General features: G+C 36.4%; 2 protein-coding genes across 5 annotated transcripts; both read right to left on the bottom strand.

Moving 5' to 3' along the window:
- Positions 1 to 984: 984 nt before the first annotated feature.
- LOC104093898 (uncharacterized) lies at positions 985 to 19,886 on the bottom strand. Of its 4 annotated transcripts, none has more exons than XM_009599726.4 (24): positions 19,615 to 19,886; positions 15,596 to 16,029; positions 14,935 to 15,086; positions 13,940 to 14,179; positions 13,541 to 13,650; positions 13,377 to 13,454; positions 13,152 to 13,258; positions 10,908 to 11,002; positions 10,694 to 10,827; positions 10,126 to 10,229; positions 9,981 to 10,058; positions 9,723 to 9,804; positions 9,241 to 9,412; positions 7,304 to 7,374; positions 6,841 to 6,921; positions 6,683 to 6,753; positions 6,294 to 6,390; positions 6,145 to 6,204; positions 4,979 to 5,033; positions 4,470 to 4,867; positions 2,759 to 4,390; positions 2,087 to 2,656; positions 1,935 to 1,993; positions 985 to 1,579 (listed from the first exon to the last, which is right to left on the bottom strand). In XM_009599726.4, the coding sequence occupies exons 2-24, from the start codon at positions 15,949 to 15,951 to the stop codon at positions 1,384 to 1,386; spliced, it is 4,998 nt and encodes a 1,665-aa protein (XP_009598021.1). In that variant the 5' UTR covers positions 15,952 to 16,029; positions 19,615 to 19,886; the 3' UTR covers positions 985 to 1,383. The 4 variants fall into 4 exon arrangements, with proteins under 4 accessions (XP_009598021.1, XP_009598019.1, XP_009598022.1 ...); XM_009599724.4 differs by having other exon boundaries at positions 19,715 to 19,886; XM_009599727.4 differs by lacking the exon at positions 19,615 to 19,886 and adding an exon at positions 17,381 to 17,526.
- Positions 19,887 to 20,839: 953 nt separating this feature from the next.
- Positions 20,840 to 26,909, bottom strand: LOC104093897 (DNA replication licensing factor MCM7). The gene is made up of 16 exons (XM_009599723.4): positions 26,757 to 26,909; positions 26,580 to 26,647; positions 26,363 to 26,422; positions 26,023 to 26,246; positions 25,518 to 25,695; positions 25,223 to 25,345; positions 25,055 to 25,144; positions 24,669 to 24,811; positions 24,002 to 24,179; positions 23,718 to 23,909; positions 23,366 to 23,538; positions 23,000 to 23,203; positions 22,732 to 22,897; positions 22,048 to 22,269; positions 21,148 to 21,242; positions 20,840 to 21,087 (listed from the first exon to the last, which is right to left on the bottom strand). Exons 1-16 carry the CDS (start codon positions 26,782 to 26,784, stop codon positions 21,078 to 21,080), a joined length of 2,154 nt encoding a protein of 717 aa, XP_009598018.1. The 5' UTR covers positions 26,785 to 26,909; the 3' UTR covers positions 20,840 to 21,077.
- Between the last annotated feature and the right edge of the window lie 201 nt (positions 26,910 to 27,110).

Genomic DNA, 27,110 nt, shown 5'->3' with positions numbered 1-27,110 from the left:
TCTCATGAGATGTGCCAAGTCAATAGTGGACAAGTAAACTTGAATGGAAGGAGTAATAGTTGCATAACTAATGCAATGGTTGGTTAGCAGTATTAGATAATACTTGTACTAAGTTAAGCGAGAATTTATAAATTATTTTAGTATATGCGATAAAGATATTCAAAGACAAAAAAAAAAAAAAAAAAGTAAATAATTCATGTGTAACTCATCTCAATCACTTCTTAACAATCTCTTCATTATTAATCTCTGCAAAAACAATATAACTAGCATATGAATCAATATCCTTTAAAGTTTTTGTCTCTAATAATATTTAAACTATCTTGTGATTTTCCCCCCACTTTATTGAATGCTAAATCACAATCTTCAATGTGTTTCATTAGCTCCGTATCATAATCATTGTAATCACTATTATTTCTTGGCTGGTAAATGAAAAGCTGAAAGCGGAAAGGTTTCTTTTTTGTTTATTAAAGTGAAAAGTGCTTCTTTTGTTAACTCTACTTAAAATCTCCTACTTTGATTTGCTAATGTTACGGACTGAATGAAGATGGACGAAAAGAAAGGATTGGCAGTTTGGTTGATAGGGCCTATTCCCTGTCTCAATTTGAATGTCCACTTTTGGCATGCTAAGATTACTAATAGAAGAGTTGGAAATTGAGTTGTTTAATATCTACCCTTTTATATAGTTAGTTGATATTGATGAGAAAGAATGGTAGACTCCAAGTTTCACGAGCTGAGAACCTTGAATTTGTAGAACTTGTTTACTTCCAATATCAACAAACGTTGACCAAGTAATTAATTTTATGAATAGCCAGTAACATGATAGGAAAATTCATAATACATGGATCGAAGTGGGTAACTTAAATTTTACAAGTGTTTTCGCAAGTGATCTTAGATTTTAATAATATGATATAGGGTTTTACTCGGATAAAATAACAACATTGCCTTAAAAGTTAAACCATTAAAGCATATCTATTTTATAGACAATTTGCTGAACGGACTAGTTGCTTATATATAGAAGAAAGTTGACTACTTACATTCAATTTCCCATATGAAGTTCGTACATTCGAATCGGAACAACAACAGACTATATCTAAACGTAAGAAAGTTTGGTTACTGTGACATTCTCAAGAAGAAACATAACTACATCAAGCTCTGGTCAGGTAGCAAATTAAAGAATGTCCATATTGTACTTGTGAAAATTGTACTCCAAACCCACCATATACTATCATGTTAAAGCAACTCCGTTAAAACCTTAATCATACAACAGAACACTCTAGGCCAACATTTCTCGAGTGTAGGTACAGAAGATCCTATCCACAAAATTGGATCTCCGGGCAGTTGGATGAAGGGAGGAAAAATAACAAGCTACGGGAAAGCATGACCTCACAAATCTGACAATGTCTCACTAAACCAATCTGAAAGACGCTTCATTTTCACTGAAAGCTCTCTATTTTTGGCAAAGTAAGCCTCACCATTTGCTAGCATCACAGAGAAATCATGCTTCATTGCTTCCAAGCTTCTATAATAGTTGTTCTCTAACCTTAACTGGATTATATCAGGTGATAGAGGAACAGGGAACCTGCAAAGAGGAATCATTTATCGCATTGGGTCCATTAATTGTGTATGCCAAGCAACCGTGCAACAAACATATGTCCAAAGATTGAAAAAACAATTATAGCAAAACTCCCCCCCCCCCCCCCCCCAAAAAGAAAAAGAAAAAAGAAAGAACATAGACACCCCTGCAAAGTTAAATGAGAATATAGTATCGAAAGAGGATCAAAAGAGGCTAGTTTTACTCCTTTTTTTGTGTGTGTCCGGGGTTTTTTTTTTTGGGGGGTGGGGGGGGGGGGGGGATTGTTCTGAGGATGATATAGGGTTTCTTATTGAAATTCTTCAACTTCTGCAAAGCAACACAAACAATGTAAAAAGAGTACCTATTCACAAAATCCAGTTTCCCAGCAACTTGTTTCAATTTTAGAATCCCAAAGAAATCCTGTAACATGCACACAACAGGGTCAGCTCTGATGCTATGAACTACAAAGTTCAGTTATTACTTCAAGGCATAGACAATTGAAAAGATTAAAACCTGATTTCTGCTTGCTGAATGCAGTAGCTCGGTGATAGAAGACAAAACTCTGTTTTTGCTTTCCAAGTCAATATGAGGTTGCTCCCATGAACTATCTATATCATGTAGTTCCCAAGGACTATGAGGATGGGGTTCTGATTCGTCTTTGTATAGGATACCGCATCTTTCCCATGGACTGTCAGGAAACTGGTCAGATTTGGCTTTTACAGAAACTACCCGACCTTCCCACCACCTACCACCTTGATCACTCTCATCCCTCCACCAAACAAGACATTTGTCTCTGTATGACCAATTTCTCTCCATTGCAGTCTCATACCGAGATCTCTCAATAATGAAGTCAGGGAAGTTAACTAGTTCAGACAGTTTTATCTTAAACTTCTGTCCAAAGACGGGGGAAGTGCTATCTATGAACTGAAGTGTAACTTTACAGCAACTCTCACCAGAGCCAGGAAGAGTTGCGTAATTAAGATTCTCAACCAAACAAAATTCCACAGCTCGGAATACAGCTGCATTCTTTGTCCAAGGACCAGGCTCCGATGAATCGCTATATTCTATATATTCTTGATGCCCCTGAATTCAAGGAATACCAAGTGACATTATCATAAAAAACCCAAAATGGGAAAAACAGGAAAGAAGGGGCTACGATTAACCAATAGAAATTATGTAATGCACCTGTCGGAAGTATACTACTTCATCGCCTATCTGAGGAATGTAGCGGTAACCCTCTTCATGCTCTGACAATAGCAGCCAATTCATTTTTTTTACTGCCTTATTCAAGCTCATTCCAGCTGAGAAAACATTTTCCGCCCTGGAAGAATGCTCTTTATTGTCTGTAGATGACCGGTTGGACACATTAGCTGAAGTCCTTCCTAATGGCAGAAAACACGTAGCCTTCTTGGTCAGCTTTTCTGCATTTCTTGATGAACCTACAGCTACATGGTTCTCTCTTATCTTTACGTCATCTTTCCTGAATGCTGTATCTCTTGACATTGCAGTAAATCTTAAGGATCTCTTTCTACGTGCTGCATCAGTAGCGGCATGAGGGAATTCAGAACCTGATTCATCATGATCAATACAAGCATCGGAAGTACTTCCACTAATATCATGACTGCGAAGTAAGCGCCTTCTAGATCCATGAGACTTGCTTCTGTCAACAGTATCGTCCGTCAGTACACCCCAATGCAATTTCTGACCGAATCTATCAGGGCCATTGTCTGTTTCTGGCACTTCCGGAACTTGGTTTTGTTCCAAATGGGAAAAGATTTTAGATGTTGATTCATCTCCACAATAAGCATCTGTAGGACGATTAAATTCACAATGAGCTTGAGAATCCCTGGAAACTTTCTTTGCTTTTATCTTTATTATGGTTGTCTTCACTCTAGGTTTTGGGTTTACTTCAGGATTGTCGTTGGTGGTAGTCAGCTTGTTTGATCCTGGACCGATGCCTATTTGCTGTGGCTGATGACTAGGTGACGATGACAACTGAAATAATGAACTTTTACCACCTCCTGAGGAACATGCTGCATCTCGTGGACCATTTCCAGCAGTCGATCTGCTAGCTTCAAGCTGTCCCCGATTTGTTTGAGCCTCAGTCATTAAATTATCGGCCAGACTTTGGATATCTACACTGGCAGAAAAATTGGCATGCTCACCCAGAACACCTTTGTGTTCCTTGTCATTAACCATAATACCAGTTTTATTGTATTTCTCAGACAGTTCCATGCCAATTTCATCTGCAGAGTATGATCCTGGCTCCTTTAATCTAAGGTTAACCAGATTATCTTCAATTATCTCTTCACTAGCTTGAGAAGAACGTGACTTATCAGCTTGGTCACCACACTGAGTTGCAGTGTCTTTTGATAACTCAAGCTTCTTAGCATCACGAATTTTCAATTTCAGGACTAATCTCCTTTTGTTCTCACCGTTTGTTTGAGGTTCAGCAGATTTAGGAGGTACATCCGCAGATCCACCTGTTGAATAGTTCTGTTGTTTGCTCGGCAGCTTGTCATCAGATTCAATGCTCTGATCACTTGACCAACATTCTGGTGACTCAGTTTCCAATGAATCATCCTCAGAGCTACCTTCATCTTCTTCATCTGAAGAGCTGTCAGAATGATAACGGACAATAGCAGGATGTGCAGCTCCTCGCTGAGGTCTTAATGACTTTAGTTTAGTTGACTTCCTTTTAGTGGTAGCTTTTCGCCCATTTTTTGATTTCCTAGTTCTAAGACTTCTAGATGAAGTGCCAACATCGTCATCCTTAACTTTCTTCCTAAGACGTCTTCCAGATGATGTGACTTCCACCTGAAAAAAGATGCAAATGTTGCTCAGCCAGGGTAAATAAATAGGTATTCTGTTTGTGTTTGTGAAAGTCAGCGCTTACTTCTGATACAGATTTTTTCCTTTTTGATCTGCGCAGGCTATCTTTATGACTCCGTCTCATCTTCTCTTCTTCACTACACACTGAAGCGCTAGAAGAGCTGTCTCTTACACATTCATGTTCTCCTTCAGTAGAAACCTCTTCATTCATATTGTATTCTGAATCAGTCTCATCATTAAGAATATCATTATCTGGCTCCCAGAAAAGGGTATCGATAAACTCTGGCAGAGGTTCAGCTATTATGTCCAAGTCAGCCACGGGCAAAACATGGTACCCTAGGCTCAAATTAGCGTCTGTGCCTACAGAAAATTTAACTGAAGGAGGACGCCACTCAGTACCCAGAGCTCCCAAGCGGCGTCGCTGGTACATACTCTGGTATGGTTCAGGATATGGAAGCATACCTAGTATTCCAATTATTTCATGTTTGGAAAAACAAAACAAAAAGGCATTCATTACCATCATCTTGAAACTAACAAAAATGAGATCGAATGATGAAAGCAATTAATATCTACTTGCGTCACAAAGAAGATCTTGCATGTTCCTCCGATATGGAGCTAGCTGTGTCTCCTGCAACAGGTGAACAAATGCCTGCTGTTAATACTTCAGGAAACTTAGCAAACTTATACAAGATGCAACAGCTGTAGGGTTCAGCTGACAGATTAGATCATTGCATGTATTACTCAGATAAGTTACACCAAAACTCCAAGTAGTAAAATCAAATGGCAGAACTTAAATATGGTAAAACAACAAACCTTTTAATCAATTCGTCACTATAAACATGACCCACATTGACTACAGAGATTAATTCTAAATTGTTTGGAAAGATAATTAAATGGATTTAAATACAGAGTGTATAAAATAATACTGTAGTTTCCAATGTCCAAACTTGGATTAGTCATTTAAAAAGATTTCATACCAAGTTTTAAGTAATGTCAAGTAATATAGGGTTCAGCTGACAAATTTTATATATATATATATATATATATATAAAGTTACACCAAAACTATTAAGTAGTAAAATCAAACGGCAGAACTTAAAAATGGTAAAACTATAAACCTTTTACTCACTTCGTCACTATAAACATGGCCCACATTGACTACAGAGATTAATTGTAAATTGTTTGGAAAGATAATTAAATGGATCTAAATACAGAGTGTATAAAATAATAGTTTCCAATGTCCAAACTTGGATTAGTCATTTAAAAAGGTTTCATACTAAGAACCCGTTTGGCCATAAGAATTTTTTCACTTTTTTCGAAAAAAATTCACTTTTTCCGAAATCAATGTTTGGCCATAAAATTTCCAATTTTCACTTGAGGATGAATTTTGGAATTTTTCGAAAATTTGAAAAACTCCAAAAAGTTGTTTTTCAAAATTTTCACTTAGATCACTCACAAAACTTCAAAACCAACCCAAAATTATATTCATGTCCAAACACAACTCTAATTTTCAAATACCATTTTCACTTGAAAAACTTTGTCACTTTTTTTTGAAATTTTACAATTCTTATGTCCAAACGCCAGCTAAGTTCTAAGTAATGTCAAGTAATATTAGTTCTAATGGGATGGGTGGAGAAAAGAATAACATTAAGGAAAGAAATTTGTCAAAGGACAAAAAAGAAAAATAGGTCATAATTCAGGAATCGAAGGAGTGAACTAGTATGTCAAAACTAAAGGTACCTGATCAAGAACGTTCCCCTGCGCATCCTGGATGAGGGGTCGGTAATCCCCAAGGAAGAACTGTTGAAAAGTTACAGCCTCACGATAACATACAGTAACTGTTAAATGCTTAAAACTATGATGAGAATGAAAAAGAACGCCTCATATACCTGATCATATTTAGCGTCCTTTTGAGACTCGCCTTGGCCTGTATTTAATAAATATATTTGTCCAACATCATCAGAAAGAACAATTGATGTTCCATCCCTTTTCACAAAGAAACAGCAGATCTCCACACAATCAGTAACTTTGCATTTAAAATAAAGCAAAGAGCATTTGCACAAGTTAGCAAATCTAATCTGAAATGGAACTGAATGAGTTATTAATTCTGAAGTCAGGATAGGATTGGCGTTCTTTTATGGCCCAAAAGCAGAAAACTCTCATGATGTCTAAAATTAGTAGCACATGAAGGAATCACCATATATATAGGCAAAGAAACTTTACAAGTCAAATATCAGAGATGCAGGAAAAATTACGAGCTCCTCTTTAAAATACTTACTGTGAAAACTTTCCATCAACCAACTTAAAGCGTCCTATATCATATGTGCGGATGGGGATCCCCTCCCATATCTGGAAATAGATATAGCAAGAGTTCAACAAATGAGCTACTTGTGTAAAAGGATGTAATACAATCAAACACAAGAACCAGAAACCTACATCCCACAGGATGGTTTTCCCATCATAACCAGCACTCATTGCGATTCTGGGGTTGAAAGGATGAACATCCAGAACATAAGTCTACAAGAGGCAAACAGTTAGCGTTAATTACACCAGATAGAGCTTTTATAATGGGTGTGGGTGGGGCGTAGGGGTTGAGGAACGGTATCAGGAATTCGTTCCAGAGTTGGGCGAACAACATAATTATTTAAAGTTTATTACAACCAAGAAAGTGAAATAAACCGCCATTAAGAATTGCATGACTCTTCTACACTACCCAACCAAGAAATTAGAAAATGGTGGACGCAAGCTGAGAAAAAAGTAACCAGTGAACACATGCTGCTACATGGAGCTAAAGTGAAAGTTTCTCAAAAATGTATACCCAAGATGACACAGGAAAATGTAATAAAAACCTAAGCAGAATTCAGAAATATCAGCCTAATCATAGTCAAAAATAACTTACAGACTGTGTGTGACCAGTCAAGGAGTGCACCAAGCTACCATCAATAGCATTCCAAACGCAAATTCGGCAATCTGCATAAGTTCACCTTATGAGGATCGAAAATTACAAATTCAAGCACAAGAAATCTTCTGCTTTGAAATAAGAGCATAATATGAATCAACAACCCAAGTGGAGGTGTTTTTCTTTCTAACAGGAACCAAGATGACCATGATTTCATATTCTACGAAGTTTAAATTTGACTCTCGACGAATAAGTATCAATTTTGTTTTGCTATCCTTGCAGGTGCTTAGGCAAAGAGCCGCACTTCTAAGAGTCCAGTTTCTAAGGGGTTGCCTAGTTGTTTTGAGAAAGGGTAAGTATTATATATGTAGCACAAAATGTGCTTGAACATTTACAAGATATTTCCGCTCTCACATCAGTAACCCTTCTAACACATCATCTAGCAAAGATTCTACATCACTACTCAGTTCTTATTTACATCACTAGTTGCACACATATAGCACAAAGCCCATGTCGGATATGACCGGACACGACTCTCAGAGAACTCTTAAGAGACATAGTTCGCAGCTCTTTTAATCATGACAAATTTACTAGGAAGTCATTCTATTACTTTGCAGACGTGTTTGTACCGTGCTATACTTAAAAGACCATGAGGAATTATCCTCCATAATGCACCTCGATTATTCTCAGCTCACACATTTATCTACTTGCTGAAAGAAATAAGTTCCTATCCCAGCATTTTTTTCCATAAGCTTCATTTGCCTGCATTACTCTGATGGGTGTAAACTTAAGCCCATGCCAGGCACCAACATGTCCTATAATAGTATCAACTTGATATCGGTTTGCAATGTTTAAAATCTTGAAAATACCTCAAATGCAACTTCAATAAAACATTTGTCAACCAAAAAATTTCAACTAGCTATTACCTATTCCAACAGACATCCCTGTATGCAAACCAGAAATAAAGATTTAACATGAAGTTGAACGTTACACAGTATCTACTCCATACTTTCTAGAACTAGATGTCTGATAACGTGTGTGAAACAAGGGCAAAAATTGGTGGGTGCTCTACAGCAGTAGAGCAAGATTGAATTATTAAAGGCGACAATAAATCAGTAACCAACGGAAAGTAATAAAGTATCCATAGCTCCAGTATACCTGTCAATATCATTCTGAATTCCTGATATGATTTGGGTCCATTATAACATTAAAAAAGTCATCTATTTACTCATTATCAACATGCATTGCTCGTTAGTGTCACGACATACTCCTACTAACAAGCTTGTGAATGTGCATTCATGCCTGTTAAGAATCAACTTTGTATATGGTATAACGGGTCAACAACTAGATGCTTCACTTCACAAACACCAAACTTTAATAGGAAAGAAATGAAATTTTCATCCCATAATCATATTTAAAATAGTTTTGAATTCTATGTTGTTCGGACTCTTCAAAACCCTTGCCGCACCTGTGTCGACACGAAAGGTGTGGATCCACACCAGATTTACTTACCTCGGGTACTTTGACTACATTCCATGACCGAGAAGTATAAATTGATTGGGTAGTTGGTTTGATATTTGGGTTTATGTCAAATATATAAACATAGTTATATTATGTTTTTCTATTATGCGAGATATCTTATGAATAAAATATTAGGTGTCTATAAAGAATTAATTGTTATTAGTTTTAGTTCAATAACTTTAACTAATCGAAGTATATACTTTATATGTTACATTTATTTACCGTATCCCAGCACCCGTATCCGCACTCGAATGCATACCCCCCAATCCTAAACTTTATGTGATCAAGAATCCAATTTGTAGGTCCGCACCCGTATCGATACCCGCACCCGAGTCCGAGCAACATAAGCTTTGATGAAATAAAAGTATGTTCCAATGCGAAACTTTTGAACTGAATATGCAATTAAGATAAGATACCCATTATAGCAGCCAGTACAAAGCGATTATCCAGGCTCCATACTATCATGTTAACACCACGAGGAGTAGGGCGAAATCTCTGTCGTGGCCCTCCTCGAGGAGGCTGTGGTGGCATTGGCGGGGGAGGAACTTTAAGATGATATGCCTTACCCCAAGAACGTCCAAGTTTTCCCTGAAAGGATTAGAACATTAATAGTCAGAAAGCACCAGCACAGAGAAATATGTACACAATGACGATACACTAGGGCAGTTAGACTTAGTCCCAATTTACAAATGTAATGGTGTGTGTATTAGTCCCACACATCGGGTTAAGTACTGCATACATTCTGTAGTATGCCTATAAAAGAATACATGCATAATTTTAGGCCTGTATTCTTTCTCTTATTTCTCATAAATAAATCCACGAGAAATCTAGAAGTTGAACACCAATTATCTCAACTTATTCCACGAAAGAAATCAAATTGATGCAGCCAAGAACTCACATGGGATGACTTGCGTGGTTTTGTGGTCCAAATAATTGCACTTCCATCCCGAGAACAAGTGACTATGTTGTCATGGCTAAACCTGAATAATTGAGTTTTAACAAATAGAATTACACAAATTAATGCAACTTCTCCCATCAGTCAATTTGACAGACCAAACTCTATTTTATGTTTAACCACGAGTTAACTATAGCTGATAAAAAGGATATTAGGAACATAATGAGATCATTTGAACAGTGGAAAAAGACATTCACAAACCAAGAGTTCCTAAATTTTGGAATGCAGTCCTCCACAAATGAATCAGAAGTTGAAGATCGTGAAGCAACTGCACAGCCACTGCATAAAAGAATTGCAAGTAAGATAGTGATGACGTTTATAAGGGAGACAACATGGCTGCACCAACCTGAACTGTACATAGTTGACATCATTTTCATGACCAGATAATGTATCTATTTCATGATTTAGTTCCTCGGGGCGATCTGGGGAGAATTTACAAGCACTCCAGACCTGACGATGAATCATTTTTGTGAATCCATACAATATCATCATCCCAGTAATAGAAAAAACAACGAAAATAAGTCTTGAGTACACCAAAAACTTTCACATCGTTCACATTCTTAACATTTCTTGCATACTTCACACGGTAAACTCCATGTTTAAGTGTTACCGAAAGTTTCATATTGCCGGGTAACAACCACTCAAACATGGGTTTTGCCATAAATAGGTTAAATAATACTCCTTAGGTCAGACATTAATTAGAGGACTTTGATAAAGAAAGCTCAGAAGATCTATTATATCTGTCAGGTAAACTATACTAAGAGATTAATAAAATATTACCTTATCAAAAGAAAAGGTAAATTACACTAAGAGCTTATTGACTAATAACGAAAATTTCTCGTATCCCTGTTTATCTTAATAATGGAGATTTGACAGGGTTATAGTAGAGCATAACATTTTATGCTTGTGCATACCCTCGCTAAAGTATCAGAGCTGCCAGTGACAAAGACAGTTCCATTGGCATTGTATGCACAACACAAAATTTGATGGTTATGTGATGTATTACTTGAGGACTGAATGTTGGTTATTGCGGTAGCACTGCTCTTCACTGCATAAAACAAAAATCCATTAACAAGCTTGCTAACCAACACTAAACATTATCAGACAAATAACGTGTTCTCAGCTAACCAGAAACGTTATCCTTTGGCCTCGGCGAGTAAACGCGTGGAACACACTGGGAATACCTAGCATCCCAAATGCGACAAGTTCCGTCATCTGATGACCTACCGATAGGAAACAAAAACACAAGAGAAGTAACTCACACATCCATTAAGTAAGTCATCCTAAACCCCATGCTACTTAACAAGAAACTTTAATAGACATGAATACAGATTAAAGTGATTTCTCTGTCGATTGTATAGCCTAGTGTAAAATGTTTACTAGTTTTCTTGTGTGTTTAGTCTAAGGCTCCCATATCCTCCATCTAATGCTTTCCGTAGTCCGCTAACTCAAAGGAAGTTTTATAGAGGAATTTTTGAGAAGGAATTTTTATAGAGGAATTTAAAAATAAATAATAAGAAAAACTACATTTTATCTGTTGCTTTAACATAAATACAAAAACATGCACTACCTGGCATACAGCTAGACATATATGTTCAAGAGTTTCTTAAAACAACATATTGTGATGTAAAAATTCCTACATTATGAGAACCAAACAGCTTAGTATAGAGTTGCAGTACAGACAAAAACACAATTTGTGTATATTTGAGGGCTGTCTGAGATCAACTGAGACCTCCAGATAAGTCTCTGTATTTATGAATATACAATGCCATATGGATAAAAGAGGAAATAAAGCAACGAATACAGGACCTTGGTGCGGAGCATGTTCAGATTGGAACTGGGGATGCGCATGAGAGGTGCTTATGGGATGGAATAAGAGAAGGGAGAGAAGGACAAGGAGAGCATGCGATCCTTTTGAGCCTTTTTGATAAGTAAAGGTAAAGTAGCTCCTTTAGAGCTTACGTGGACAATATGGCAAGAGAGAAATAGGAGCGCATCTGAGGGAGTAGAATACTCTTTTGAATTAATTAGTGGAACATATTTATTCTGTGAATTCTTTGAGTTATTTTGATATTCCAGTTATCGTTGATGTTTTTTCATGAGTTATTGTTGATGACCAGATGAATTTGTAGAGTCAAGCTTTGTTACAAGATTATGTAGAAGTACTTTTTGTGCAGGCCTAAAAAGTGGGATTTCCCATCACATCATTAAAATTTGAACTTCGTAAAATCTCTTAAAACTAGGACAAACAACGAAAGAATTAAAACTAATCAAAAAAAGAACAATAAGTTTGAATCTTAATCTTACTAGCTTACTGTAGGCACTCAGCCCTACTTAATTGCAGTGATGGATTAGTCCACAAATATTCCTTCCATTTCTTCTGCTATCATGTTAGTTTCTTCCATCGTATTACTCCCTCCATTATAAAATAGATAGCCAATTTGATCCAATGCAGAGGTTTCACAGAAGAACGTTTGAAAAGATTATTTTTCTCATAATGATGGTGTCCGTGCCAGCTTGCACGCACCTCGACTATTCTAACGGGTACCTACTACCTCCTACCAGTACAAGTACCAGGTAACTCTATTCACCAAAGCTTAGACAATAAATCTTACCTTATCAAAAAAAAAAAAAAAAACATGAGGAATGATTTTCTAGAAGGTAAGGAGGCTAATCACTAGGTGATGAATCGACTTCAGTTAAGAAGTAGTATTCTAATTCTGATGATGATTAGGATGAAGCTATAGAAACTTTTAACATATCAATTTGGTTGTTGAAACCATCTAGACAGTGTGCAATGCCGTATATAATTGATATATCAGAGAAATCAAATGCCAAAATCTGGAAAACCAGTGAGCTATAGCTTTTTTTTAAACCTTTGGGTGTGAAAAATTGGAGCCAGTGAAGAGAAAGAAATGAAGCCGTTTATGTCAGTTTAAGGATGTATAACTTCTCTCTTCAACAATGTGCTATTCTTTTTACTTTTTCTACTTCAAGTCAGTATGTGTTTCGTATCAAACAATTTGCTATAATAAATTTTACAGATGCATTGTCACTAATTGTTTGACTAAAAAAACTAGCAAAAGGAGATAAAAATGGTGAGATTGATGCATCATTTTTAAGTTGAAATATTAGTTGTAAAAATAGAAAGATACAAGACCACAATCACCCATGCGGCCCTCGTGTCTCAGAAAAAAAAAGATACTCCAACAATTTCCAAATTCAGAAATTTGCAAATTTGTTATTTCCATAAGTCACAGTTAATCTGTTTGGTTTAATCAAATAGGGCTAGATCTCTTACGCATAATGATGCATCATGCCCCTTCAAAGAGAAGGAGCAACAATAAGGATCAAGTCTTAGAGGTGGCTTACGATAGAAGCTGATACACAGAGCTAGGCCTTGGAGTAAATGCGATAGCAGTGACAGCTCCAGTGTGTCCACGCAAAACTGAAATAGGTAACCCATCTGGCAAACGCCACTGAAGTACAGAGAAAGTAGATAAGCCGCTCACTCTTCAACAGAAGATCTTCTTGCCCAAAATTATTACTCTTCAAAGAAAGCAAGAAGATGTCTGTCAAGTGGGAGGAGAATCTTACAACTCGAATGCTGTAGTCATTTGATGCAGACGCCACTAAAGCATTGTTTGAACTGACAGCCAAATCAGTGATGTCACCCTAATAGAATGACAAGCAAATAAGTGGAAAAAGGCAAAAACGCATTTCATAAGGAAGAACTGAAGTTGAAACTTCCGTGAACTTACTTCATGTCCTCGGCAACTAGCCAGGCAAAATCCAGTTTCCATTGACCAAATCTTGACAAGGCGATCATCAGATCCAGTAATCACATATCTTCCTGAGCGGTCAAATATTGCTAGACGATACAGAAAAAAGGCAGAGAAATTGAGTTGAAGGTTCGCATGTCATTTTGACTGACAATCCATTATATCTCTAATATGATAAGCCTTAAAGACTGCTAAATGTCTCTACAATAGAAAAACAGCAGCTATCTTTAAAACTACTAGTAGCATTCAATTTCTGGAATATCATGTATAGCAGACGAAGTTGTGTGTTTTATGACGTGCCCAGAATGAAAACCCATTTGAGAAAAAACTTTCAAGTGTCTAGATGCAGAAGCAAACTAGAAAGTTTAAAACTCATACCACAATAAACAGCATCCCTATGTCCCCTTAGTTTCTTTATGGTTTGCATCTTCTGAACCATAGTTGACGGCTTTGCAATAGCATAACTTGCAAGACGAATAGATGGAGCACGGTGATGTTTTGGGAAACCACCTCCAATCTCTCTCAAACTTAGACCATGCACCTGATTAGCCTGCATGTGTGGCCAACGGAGGTATGAAGGAAGGGATTGAGCCTGCTTATTTACTCCGTTTCTCTCACCTGTCCATCACATATTAAAACTTATATAAACAGAAAAACCTAGACTGCCAACAGAACATAAATATCATGCTACTTAAGAGAGAGAGCAGAAAAGGGAGAGGAACAATGTACAATAAGATAGTGCAAATAATAAAGCTAGTTTTTGAAGATATAGTAGTTTGGAAAGCTTTCCTGGATAACTTAGCTCACCAAAACAAATTGATGATAGTACATCGTTCACAATCAAAGATGCAGAATACTTGCCAAAAGAATTTTTTTTATAGGAAGAAAGCACCTATAAGCTGCTTTAGAGTGAGAAACCTTATAAAGCCAAAGAAACACACAAATTCAAATGCAATACAATCCCCAAAATTCTACTCAGTAAATTGTGGTATTCTTCTTCTGGCTTATCCTCTGTTGGCCAAAACGAGTACCGAAGCTATAGTTGAAGTGAATAGTGATAGTGTATGTCAGTCCAAGAGTAGAGAGATAAAGTTAATCTTGTAATATGCTTGGACTCCAGTTAGTATATAGGTTCACTATCCAGTGACAAGAATCTGAAGAAATGTTGGATAGTGCAGGGAAGAGGTTTATATTTCAGAAAGGTGGACATATACACGGCACATGCCCGAAAGGAGAGTAGAGAAATTAATTAAGGATGAAAGGAGTTGTTTAAACCAAAAAAAAAGATAGTGAAAAAGAGAAAATTGAGACATGTGTAGGTCGTTTTACAAAAGAATATTTATTAGATCTTAAACCATCATAAAATTACTTACAAGCCAAAAGAGAAAAAGGCCCAGATCCAAGTAGCGTGGGGACATCAGCAGCACCCGGGGCATCTCCCCCACCACATTGCAATGGAGGACCCAAACTCAGCAGCAGTTGTTTAAGCAACTTTACTAAGTGATCCTTTTCAACATGAGGATACCTATCATCAGCAAACTAAAGGTTTAAATGACAAAAGATCAGGAATGTGAATTAACTGTTTTAGCAGAAACAGATGGATAATATACGGGGTTTTCCCCTACTTATAATAAAATTATTTACCTTTGCAAGAAAATAAGCAGAAATAGATGGAGAGTGGCATGTTAACCAGGTCAACTTTCCTAAGGACCCAGCACGCAACATTATAATCATTTTGAAAGCGTCACTAAGTATGAAGAATTCATATCTATATAAGCAAAAGATCTACTGCGAAAGCAATATATAGTATAATAGAAAAGTAGCTCATAATTGATTTGTAAAAAGAAAGTTTAAAATCTATAGGACTTAATCAGAATAGGTTGAAATTCTTTACCACAATTCATTTATCATATATTTGAAATAAATTCATAAAAGAATTGAACAAATGTATCCAGGGAGAATTCAATTTGAAGCAACTATTCCCTAGATCACATCTCGTGTACAAACACATAAAAATATTTTTACGAGGCACACCTTAGCACCAGATCTTCATAATTTAGAGGGAAAGAAACACCATTGTCATCGTCATCTCCACTGGGTACATCTTTTCTTGAATACCAAGTATGATATCTCCTAGGTAGAAGCTCATATTCCAAAAGTTCATCACGGAGTATCCCAAGCGTTTTTCGGCATGGCCCAGATGACAAAAAATGCATAATCAGAAAATAAACTTCTCTAAGGTCAATATTTACATCCTTCATTGGGGTATGTTCAGCAAATCTCGATTCTTCTTCAAATTGAGATTTTGTGTATACCCTATTCAGGAAACTTGTAGGTGCCATACTTGATAATGTAGCGCCATTTCTAGATGTACACTTCCCTGAATCCATCCTTTGTTAGCGAATAAATTGTCCACTCTGTGTATTCCTCTTCAAAGAGCAAGATTCACGACTCTACAATCTCATGAACTGAAATTAGAAAGCAAATTCAATCAATTTTCTTGGAAGTAATTGCAGAAGTTCTCATAAACACTTCAAGAAACATATTCTAACCACCACGAAACAGGGGCGTACAAAGGTCGCTATACAAGGTCAAAGAAGCACTTAAATGTGATTCTTCCAAACATGTTATTATCATGCAACAAATATATGAAACAATAACAAGACCCCCCCCCCCCTTTCTTTTTCATTTCACCTTCACGTTACAGCTGCATGGAAGTTATTATAAGACTAATGTTTACATCTCTAATCACAAGTATCACACTACAGAATTAACACATTTGCACACTAGCAGCAAGAAAAATAATGAAATCAGGATAGTGGCAAACCAACTAGAAAAAAATCTTTAGCAATTTCACACCTATTTTAGGGGAGTAGAAAAAATTAACCTGAAAGAACTCTAGGATTTGTATGAGACTTCAACCAACAACGTAGGAGAATATGTTGCGAACAAGTTAATGCATGAATTCCAAAATTTTATCATTCAATGAATGGAAACAGGAGGGGGGGAGGGGGGCAGGAACGAGGAGAGGTGCACAAAGCACGTTACATCAACTGAATAGGAAATAACGTTTTAGAGTTACACATGATTTTTTTGTATTGTTAGTTACACATGATATTTCCTTAACAGGAACTGGTGTGTTTTCATTTTGATTAGTAGAATAACTTAACACGGGTAGTTCCATACTGCATAGGACTAGCTTGCAATTTCTTAACCACATAAGAACTCTTTATAGGTTAGGGGGAGGAGGGCTCTCCATCTTTCTCCCAGTGCAGTAGACACTGAAGAACAGGTATGCCTACATCATCCTAATTGAGTACCGGCAACTCAATAACACACAATTTTCCACCAAACAAACAAGGAAAGAGTTAATTGGTTCACTCTTCAATGGAAAAAATCACTCCAAATTCAATCCACATTGGACACAAAAGGCAAGAAAAATCTGGATAATATGCAATACACTTCAAGCACCTGTTTCTTGCTTGTAACTGTTCTTTTTAATTATTAAAAGAGAATTTGCAAGTTATATGATGCCCACGACGGAGGGCGGGCCGATGACGGCGGGTCCAAGAGAAAGATTGGCAAGCTTCTAAGCTGGCAAACTTCAGAAAAAGGGGTGCACATAACACCTTAGGCGAATCCCACATCGGAATGGGAGAGGAAAGTGCAAAGCTTTATAAAGCACATAAAAGCAGGTTGCTAAGCATACCCACATGTCCTCAGCATAGATGGATAGAGAATTTCCAAAGATTCAAAATCAAACTGACATCAAATAGAGCGTAATTATGAATCAATCATGCATACAACCTCGAGCTTTACCTCTTCTCTTACATCCTTAGTCCCCGGAAGACATCTTGCCAAAGAAGTCAGTAACTTGGTAGGAATTGTTCCCAAAAAAAGGGCCAGCAACTTGGTAGAAATAGATCACAGTAAAAACAGAACAATTAATGGCCTGTGTGGCAGGTCAAAAATTGCTTGATACATACAATTCACCCAAACCAACCAGCTAATGGACGATATGGACAACCTTATCATTATCTGATAATTTGAGCTTAATGATACACTATTTTTGAAGTGCAAAAGTATTGATGTGATATGTATTTCCTATTAGTCTAATTTAAAGCTTAATCACAATTTTTTCCTCTTATTTTTTCCCTTTGACTTATATTGTTTGTTATCTAATGGTGGGAAAGCACGAATTCAGTTACTTAACCTACAGCAGCTGAGGAATAATTTACTCGCTAGAAAGTCAGGGTTTATAACTGATATACCAGAATGGTGCAACTATTGTATTCCATAAATTTAATCACCGCTGGTGTTGGAGGTCATCATTTTAATTGTAATTCTCCTCTTCCTTTAGCATCATTAGTACTTACTATGAGAGCATGATCTCTTCCCTGAGCTAATATGGCAAGCTTGAATGTGCCTGTCACACACTATGGATCCATCAAAAGGTACTAATTTCTTTGTGAAACCAAGCTTTTCCATTGTTAGAAGATCATTAGCATTGTTCTTGTTTAAGCTTCAAAAGGCACAGATACTGGGAGCCAAAAAAAAGTTAGGCTTGCTCTGAAACCTTTATCGGACTGAACAAAGCAGGAAAGCAGACAATTTTGGTAGAATTAATGCGTCGGAATGATTGACAAGATAAAATTGCCCTAGAGGAGGGCATGGGATTATAATCCACTCATTAGTCATTAACCCCTTGCAGATATAAAGAAGATGGACATGACATCTTCATTTTACGTCCTTCCATTTTCTCCTTTTCATACATCCCACACAGCTCTGGACAGATAGCAGATCCACAATAAATCCCTCATTGTATCCGCCTCAGGATCATAATCTATGGTTATTTGGCTTAACCATTAACTACCAAAAACTTTGCAAACATTAACATATACGAATTTAATAAACCTCAGCAAAGTTTATGCAGGAGGAAGTTAAATACTTTTTAAGTTATTAAACCATAAATATTTATATCTTTTCTTGAACAGGGCCATAAAGATTCATTCTTTGAACAAGTAATAAACTAAGAAACCGTTTGATGTTTTCTAGAAATATTCAAAGTCCCCTGTTAAACCCAATAAGTGAAAATTACTCAAACCATAAGCTACAAAAGATCCCTCACACAAATTTGGTATCAAAATTCTCTAACAAGATAATGAATAGGACGCAAGAAAAAAGAAAAAAATTAAACTACAGAAACAACACAACATTCAGCCAATCATGTTATTAATGACTAAGCAATGTCATAATCCGAGGCTAGTTGTGATTGACTCTACGAATCCTCTATTTCCATTTCACTCTAGCTGACTCATTTCATTCCAATTACGATCAATAATTTGTCTTTTAAGGCAATTTCGGGCTCTCTAGAGATTCCCTAAATCTCATACTTATTTGTAAGTTAACAAGCAATTCTCTAACTAGATTAAAAATGACGTGTATGAATCCTCTATATCGATTCCGCTCTAGTTGACCCATTCCATTCCAATTGCGATACAATAATTGTTTTTTAAGGCAAATTAGGGTTCTCTCGAGATTCTCTAAATCTCACACTTATTTGTAAACTAACAAGAAATTCTCTAACTAGATCAAAAATAACGTGTATGAATCCGCTATTTCAATTCCGCTCTAGTTGACCCATTTCATTCCAGTTATGATCAATAATTTGCCTTTTAAGGCAAATTAGGGTTCTCCGAATATTCTCTAAATCTCACACTTTTTATTAAAAAATTAACATGCAATTCTCTAGCTAGATTAAAGATGAGCTGCATAACTAGTCATATATAATATCAAGAATCCTCTAAAGACAAATAATAAATCAGCCTAAAAACCCAAAGCACAGTAAGCTGGATTTTCTTAGTCAGAAATTTTCAAATGAAAAAAATTAATAGGAACTAATATTAGATTAGCATCTCTTTTCCTCCCCTAGTTTAAATTTTTTATCACAAAAAAAAAAAAAAAAAAAAAACAGAAAACATGCAGCAAAGTTTGTGCAATTTAGAGACCAAATTTGTCAAAGTAAAAGAAAGAAGTAGTTTGTTATGATTGACCTAAGAAAAATAGAGCAAGCTTATCCCCAGAAGAGCTGATGATTTTATAGGCAAGAAACTGACGAGCTAAAAGGGGTTCGGATTTAAACAGTGCACTTACTTTGCGGTAAATTCAGATGCAGATGTTCGCCCTCAGCCTCCAAATCACAGAAACTGTTTCCAAAGGAAATGGAAAGTTAGCTCTTTTTTGGGGACAACGAAGGAGAAATGTTTTTTAAGGAAAATAGAAAAGACAATACAGTGGTACTATGAATTCTGGCGATATGGCCAATCCAAAATTTGGAAAAAACGCAATTCCGTTTGACGCCGCAATTCCCCTACTTTGTTGGTAAAAAGTTAAAACCTTGTCTTTTCCTTTTCTTTATTTTAATTTTTTTTTTTTTTTAAATTGGACTTTCATATTTTATTAGAATGCACAAAATAAAAGTACAACTCCTATTAGATTAACTGCAGAGTTATCACAAAAAAAAAATTATATTGGTAGCTATCAGACCAATTTGAGAGTGCTATTATTTTCATTGCACTTCTATAATTCTTTTTATTCCGAAAGTCTCCTTATATAAACTTCCCTTTTATCTAAAAATCAAATCGTATTTGTCGATTTTTTAAGAAGCAGTCTATTGAATAGTTAAACTCTGCTCTAAAATTATACTAATTCAATCAATTATACTTTAATTTCAAACTAGTTTAGATTGATGATATAAATTATTTAAATATTTTGTTCTCTTTTTTAATAAAATTATTTATATTCCGCTATATTTGGGCATTTCATCCAATTTGTAATTATAAGGCAAATTAAAAGTTTTTCCACTTATATTTTTGCCTTAAGTTCAATTAATTTGCATGGCTTATTTATAGGTCATTTGCCTTTTTTAGCAAAAGATAATTTTCATTGAATGTGTTTATTTTTTAGCTAATTCAATATTAATTCACAGAGACATAAATTCTTTGAGATAACGTTTCTCAATGTAATTTTAGAATTTTCCTGTTTACTTTAATATGTTTAATTTCTGGTGGTCATTTATGATAAAAACAATATTGAGAACTGAATTATTTTAAGCAAAAACATCAATATACTTATATACATTCACATTATAATGTTGCAGCATTTCTCAAGTCTGAAACAATGCAAATCGCTGACTTGAGAAGTTCGTAGAATTTTGCTACCAATTAAATGATTTCACTATGTCACAAGATAATTTTAGTTTGCATCTTGAACAAGATCTACGTTTAAGTCCTTTAGAAGAGTAAAATTGATCGTGCCAAGTTTTTCTTCTGCTAACAATGTTTCTGTTAACAGGAAGAATTTGCTCTACATTGTCATGACCAAGGTACACTGAGGGGCATAGAAACTTCTTAGAAAATAATACACTAGCAAATTCCTTACAAACAAGAAATGGTTAACCTAATAGCAGGGAAGACACCGTGAATTAAGTACTGGTTTCACACTGTTCCATTGCCAATCATGCATCAGTACATATTTCCATTGCCTATCATGCATCTAGATATGTTTCCATTGCCTATCATGCATCAATGAATCTGATATTAAAGCTATCGGGGTGAATCTGCCACACATTTAAGGCTGCATATTCTTCCAAACATTCCTTTAGTTGAGCTTCAGTGTATCCCTGTTCCAAGATAATCATCATATCAGAGGTGAGAAAACCCATAGCAAAACATCATTGCCATGCCTAAAGAAGATTGTCACCAATTCAAAGCAAACAGATTAAAACAAAGTCAAAGGAAAAAACAAAGAATGAAGTGAGGTAGCCTCAAAAGTATTGATAAAGCTAGACATACATCCCAACTAATCTTTAGCTAATTGCCAGTACATGCAGTAAAACTGATCAGTTGAAAACTGATTCAGTTGGTTAAAAACATGTGCGGACCTGAGTAAAAGTAAAAGAAGCTACGTCAATCTCTTTGTTCACCATAAGAGGACTCACTGTGAATAATTCTGGGAATATACTGGTACTATAGCACTTGCCAGATTGAGCTATTTAATCTGATATGTTCTTTCCTTCTCTTTTGTATGGGGGAATGACAGTGGCTGGAGGGAAGTTCAGCAGCAATAAGATAAACTAGCATACTTTGAATTTGCACCAAGCAAAACTTTTGCAAATAGCAAAGAATGTTCTAACAAAGGCACCGTATTTATCATTCTGCATGCTTCCTTCCCAAAAGTATGAAAGTCAATGCAGTGGTACCACCACTTCATTGAGAAATCATAGCACAAACAATTTTTAAAAGCTTAACAGATCATGTTCTTTTCTCCGTTTTAATCACAATTATCCACCATTTTTTTTATTCAGCTATATCATCAGATATGTGCATGTGTGAAATGTAACATGTACATTAGATCCAAGTATATATCAAGCTACCAACAAGGGTAGTGCTTCCAGCCTGATCTGCATAAATTACCCACAAACTAACCTTTCTGGAAATCCAGTTCAGAGCCTGGGAGTAGCTTAGTTCCAGCCTGTTCATCCTAGCAGCCTCATCACGCAAAATTGAATAAATGTCAGATATTGCATCCAGACCAGATTTTTGCCTATCTTCTGAATACAAGGAGAACTTCGACATCTGCATTAGCCGAAGCGCCTCATCCACATCACTTTGAGCAACTTTTTCTGAGAAACGTAGTCTAGCTAGTGCCTATTTTAACAAAGTAAAATGTCATCAACAAAGTGTAAAAGGCAGCAATTAAAGAGGAGGTGATGTTATGAAATTCATTTGATTAATTCCTCATTATCATTGTCTATTTGACCTTATAATTATAAGGAGACCAAACTATATTTACAACTTATTATCACCACTTGAGTTTGTAGAACCTACGATCAGGACAGGTAGGTCCAGAATTGTCTTGGAAAGTAAAGCCTTATATTTTCAAGGACCCATATTGTCCTACTGATAGCTAGCCCCAATTTCTGCTTTTTAGCCTAGGGAGAACAAGAAAGCTTCATCCCTCTTTTTCTTCCACCTGGCACTTGCCAACTGTCACACTTGATTCAGTAAAAGTTCCCATTTTCAAGTGAGAGTTGAAGAAAGAAAAATAGTTCCAACTCTTACTATGATGCAATTAGATACTTTACTCTGGAAATTGATGCAGAAACTTACAGCTGATATCCTCAGGATGCTTAGCAGTGTTCTGACCGTTGTATAAGAGTGAGGAGTGTTGGATTTTGCTTCTTCTTGCCTAATACTAGAATATGCACCAGCAATATAATCCCCTAGCTCCTCTGGGCAAGAGGGAGACAACCTCCTAGCAGCTGAAATATAAGCCCTGAAAAAAAAAAGGATGTAGTCAATTCTAAGTCTCACTAATAACTAGTTAAGAGAGATTTTCTCAGAGGTTAAAACAGCAGAAAGGTATTCTTGTATTTACCGAAGCACAGATGGTTCAAGTGGAGTGAACCCGAGAGCAGGAGATTCTCTGTTCTGATGCACATAAACAATGTGTCTAGCCATTTCAAGATCGGCATCCATATCTGCTCGATCTAAGATTAGCCATAAAAGATCAAACCTTGATAGAAGAGCTGGAGGAAGATTAATATTTTCAGCTGGCGTCCTTCTCATATCATATCTTCCCCTAAAAATATTTTGAACAAGAATCGTGAGTGTTTTTAAAGTTTGTGAATTACCACAGCCAGCTGCCACCAAAAATAAATTGGATGACCATCTGTTCAAAATTTAGCATAGTTTTACATACAGGGAAGGTCACACTTCAAATTAGGGGAAAGTAAATGTTTACCAGGCAGGATTAGCAGCAGCAAGCACTGCAGTCCTTGCATTCAGAGATGTAGTGATCCCAGCCTTTGCAATGCTAACAGTCTGTTGCTCCATTACTTCGTGAATAGCTGTTCTATCAGACTCATCCATCTTGTCGAATTCATCAATAGCACATATACCCATATCTGCCAATACCTGAGAAGAAACATTGTCCCAGAACACTTAGGAAATAGATGATTTTGAGATCAACTATGTGAGGATACTGCATCACTGAAAGATACCTGATACAGTCCGAACTCCTAATGCACATTGCTCATACTATGATGTTGTACAAAACTAGATGCAGTGAGGAAAATAAAGTAATTTGTTCTCACCAGTGCTCCGCCTTCAAGAACCATCTCATTAGTTACTGGATCTTTCTGAACAGCAGCAGTTAGACCAACTCCACTACTTCCCTTACCAGTTGTGTAGACACCTCTTGGTGCAACATTGATTATGTGTTTGAGAAGCTGACTTTTTGCTACCCCAGGATCACCCATCAAACATATATGCAAATCTCCTCTGATCTGATTTTTTATCATAGAAGATTATCATATTTTCTTAATCTCAGGAGATAGTCAGAAGATGAATTTCAATTTAGGCAGGCTGGGGCAGTTACCTTCATACCATCCTTCAACTTCCGATGAGGAGCACCTACTAGAAGAAGAAGAAGAGCTTTCTTAATATCCTCATGCCCAAAAATTTCTGGAGCCAAGGAACGAGACAACTTGTTATATATATCCCCATCCTCAGCTAACCGTGCAATCTGCTCTTCCTCATCTCCTCTAAGTTCATAACTGCATTCAAAACATATTGATCATATCTTCCTTATTAAAAAAAATTTAGCAAGTATAAAAACTTTAATTTTCCATTTCAGTAGTGAACAAGTAAATGTATCTTTCTGAGAAAGGGGTTATGTGTAGCAAGTTAGTACCCTAACATTCTAAATAGGAAACCAGAAAAGAGATAAATTTGATCTGAAGTAGTCTGAATCTACTCCAAACATAATATATCAACAACATTTAAAGAGAAAAAGTAATAAAGAAACAGGCTAAATTACAAGAGATTTCAAATTTTGAATTTAAGCTGAATCTGGAATCAAAGTTTGACTCCTCAATGTGCCAAAAGCAGACTTTGATCCTTTCAAGAAAAATCTGATACAATTTGCATACAGTTAAGCTTTTCCAGTTGCTAGTACAAGACAGAATTCATCTCGAAAAGGACTACTAGCAGAACAAGAAGATGAAGAAGTTCAGTAGAAGAGGAGAAAAATAACAATAGCTTACTCTTCATATTTTTTCTTGAAGTGGGTAACAGACATCGCTTCCAAGTAAGTATCTGCAATTAAGCCAGCTCGCATAGCTCTAAATCCAGTGTAAGGCATAGGCAGAAAAATGCCTGACATTTCCACAACATCACCAGGAGATACCTGCAATTTTTAGAAAAGCGGCAGCATGTTACACTCAAGTTGGTAGTAAAAGCTTTAGAGAGCCCCTATAAGAAGATGCTCACAGTGAGCTTTAGGTTTGTAGTAATTATTTGATATCACAGATTAACTCAATCTAAAAAGCAGTTCACTGTTCTTATCATTTACTGCACCGAGACATACGTCTAGACAAGCTCCTTTCAAATACAACTTTAGAAGAAGAAAAAAACAGCAAAGATCACCAACCTTCCTTGTAAGTTCTCCTCTGAAATGCACAGTCATTGTTCTGGGAATGTGACCTTTGGGGACATGTTCAGCCAACTCTTGAATTTTGGCCTGATTCAATTTCAAGAATGTAAAACAACTGTGCTACCGGTTTGACATTGTGATCAAACATTAATGCAAAAAACAAACCTCTTGAAACTTCAAAAACTTTGATGCCCTAAGTTGAAGGATGAGGTTCCCTTTTGCTTTATTTACGTCACAGCGTTTGGATGGGCACTCAAACAGAGGCATGAATACTCTAGCAGTTACTTCCTGTTCATCAAGTGAATTAAGATAGGCGCATTAGATCTAAAACAATGTAGCTTTGACGTGTTAATTAACATTGTCGTGGCTCAATTTAAGGTTAGCATTGTGGCGCAGTTGCATTTAGCATGTCAAAATATTGAGAAACCAAGTAACAGACAAGCTTAAATAAAATTCATACCTGATAGATTTCAAAACCACATTCTTCACATGTATATACAGCCACCTGCATCAGCGGCTTGACATCTGAACAGCGTGTCACAATACCAGATGTCCTGACAAGCTGTCCAATATATGAAGCCTTGACTTCCCGAATTGTAAATGGCCGACCTTTTGGAGATGCTTTGACGTACACTTCACTGGATTCAACAAAGACAAACAGTTAGGTGTATACCTCATTCTGAATTTCCACCCACGAGCTGTCTTTAAGCTTAAGTTAAAGGACAAGCTGTTTTCGCCTGGGAACTTGACTGCCTAGTATACTAAAACAAATAATGATCATGCATATCATCATGTTGTTTCGAGATGAACTAAACAAGCCATCTAATTCATGGCATACAATTAACAAAACTTGTACTCTTAACAATGTTGAGAGAGAGAACAACAGATATTTATACATACAGAGAAAAGAGATAGCAAATTAATCCATAAAGTTAGATCCTTGAGGATAATTTTATGCTGCTTACTAGAATCGCTTGATCTCAGGGGGCATCTTTTGTTTTGGATCAGAACCATCTGTGTTCTCAGTTCCTTCCTCTGATCGCTGGGTCATCAAAATATCATGATCATCGTCTGGAATGGCCTCCGTTGGCTCTGGCATGAGCTCATCAATGGCACTTGCTAATATTTCAATATATCGTCGAGTGTTCTCAGCGATTCTACGAAGAAACTCTTCATCCAAATCCTTGTACTGAAAGAGAAGTGAGAAATGCACACTTTTAGAGCTACGTACTTCAAAAGAAAAGACAAAAAGTGTAAAGTCCAAAAATCTACAACAAAGATTATTACAGAGGTAGTGGAACTTACATCAGCCAAGTCTTCGAGCTCAATCTCAATAGCTTTGATTTTACGATTAGCAACATCTTGCTAAGTAAAAACAGAAATTGTAACAATTAGCAAGTGTTCCATTGAGGCAAAAAAGAAAAGCACATTTCTTGGATGAATATATTCACTAAAACAACGTATAGGAAGCGGAGTTTTTCAACTGAAAAACACCGATGGACTGAAAATGAAAGGAACTCACCAGAATGTTCAAGTATTTGGCTTCACCATTAGAATCAGCAAAGTTTGACAGAAAATCTTTCGCCAGATCTATAATTGAAAAATAATTAGTAACAGCAAAAGATAATTTGATCAGAATCTAAAGGCAGATCCAGAATTTGAAACCACTCGATGCAGTCTCTCTCACATACACACACACCTTTGTCGCGGTTGTAGTCAAAGTCCATGGTGTTTGGAGGGACGCAGAGAGAGAAGCGAGAGCAGTTGGACAAAATGAGGGTTTGAGGTTGAGGGTAGGGTTTTGGGGAAAATTGATAGACATAAAGGGATTTTGGCGGTAAAATTGTGGAGGTGTTTTGGCGGGAAAGACCGAGCTAGGTTATGCTCGTCTGCGCTACGGCCTATGGTGTACGTCCACACCAGACAAAATTAAAGAAGAGACCAGACGAAATGCTATTGGTGATTACTAATTAAGTTGACTCTTATGGAAAATCTATATATCCCAAGGGACATTTTCATCTTATAATTAACATTTAATCGATCTATAATGTAA

This window comes from Nicotiana tomentosiformis, chromosome 1 (genome assembly GCF_000390325.3).
Source record: "Nicotiana tomentosiformis chromosome 1, ASM39032v3, whole genome shotgun sequence".
Lineage (NCBI taxonomy): Eukaryota > Viridiplantae > Streptophyta > Magnoliopsida > Solanales > Solanaceae > Nicotiana > Nicotiana tomentosiformis.
Note: the sequence above shows the minus strand (reverse complement) of the source record. Positions and strands in the feature narration are given on the sequence as shown.

What these genes read in the sequence shown, in the direction of transcription:
- LOC104093898 (XM_009599726.4), bottom strand. Translation starts at nt 15,951, where the DNA reads ATGGATTCAGGGAAGTGTACATCTAGAAATGGCGCTACATTATCAAGT. An exon ending in AGGGGAACGTTCTTGATCAG is followed by an intron (nt 5,034 to 6,144) that starts GTACCTTTAGTT and finishes CACCTGTTGCAG; the next exon opens with GAGACACAGCTAGCTCCATA. An exon ending in ATTCAGCAAGCAGAAATCAG is followed by an intron (nt 1,994 to 2,086) that starts GTTTTAATCTTT and finishes TGCATGTTACAG; the next exon opens with GATTTCTTTGGGATTCTAAA.
- LOC104093897 (XM_009599723.4), bottom strand. Translation starts at nt 26,784, where the DNA reads ATGGACTTTGACTACAACCGCGACAAAG. An exon ending in TGACTACAACCGCGACAAAG is followed by an intron (nt 26,648 to 26,756) that starts GTGTGTGTGTAT and finishes TTTCAATTATAG; the next exon opens with ATCTGGCGAAAGATTTTCTG. An exon ending in GCATCCTGAGGATATCAGCT is followed by an intron (nt 22,270 to 22,731) that starts GTAAGTTTCTGC and finishes TTGTTAAAATAG; the next exon opens with GCACTAGCTAGACTACGTTT.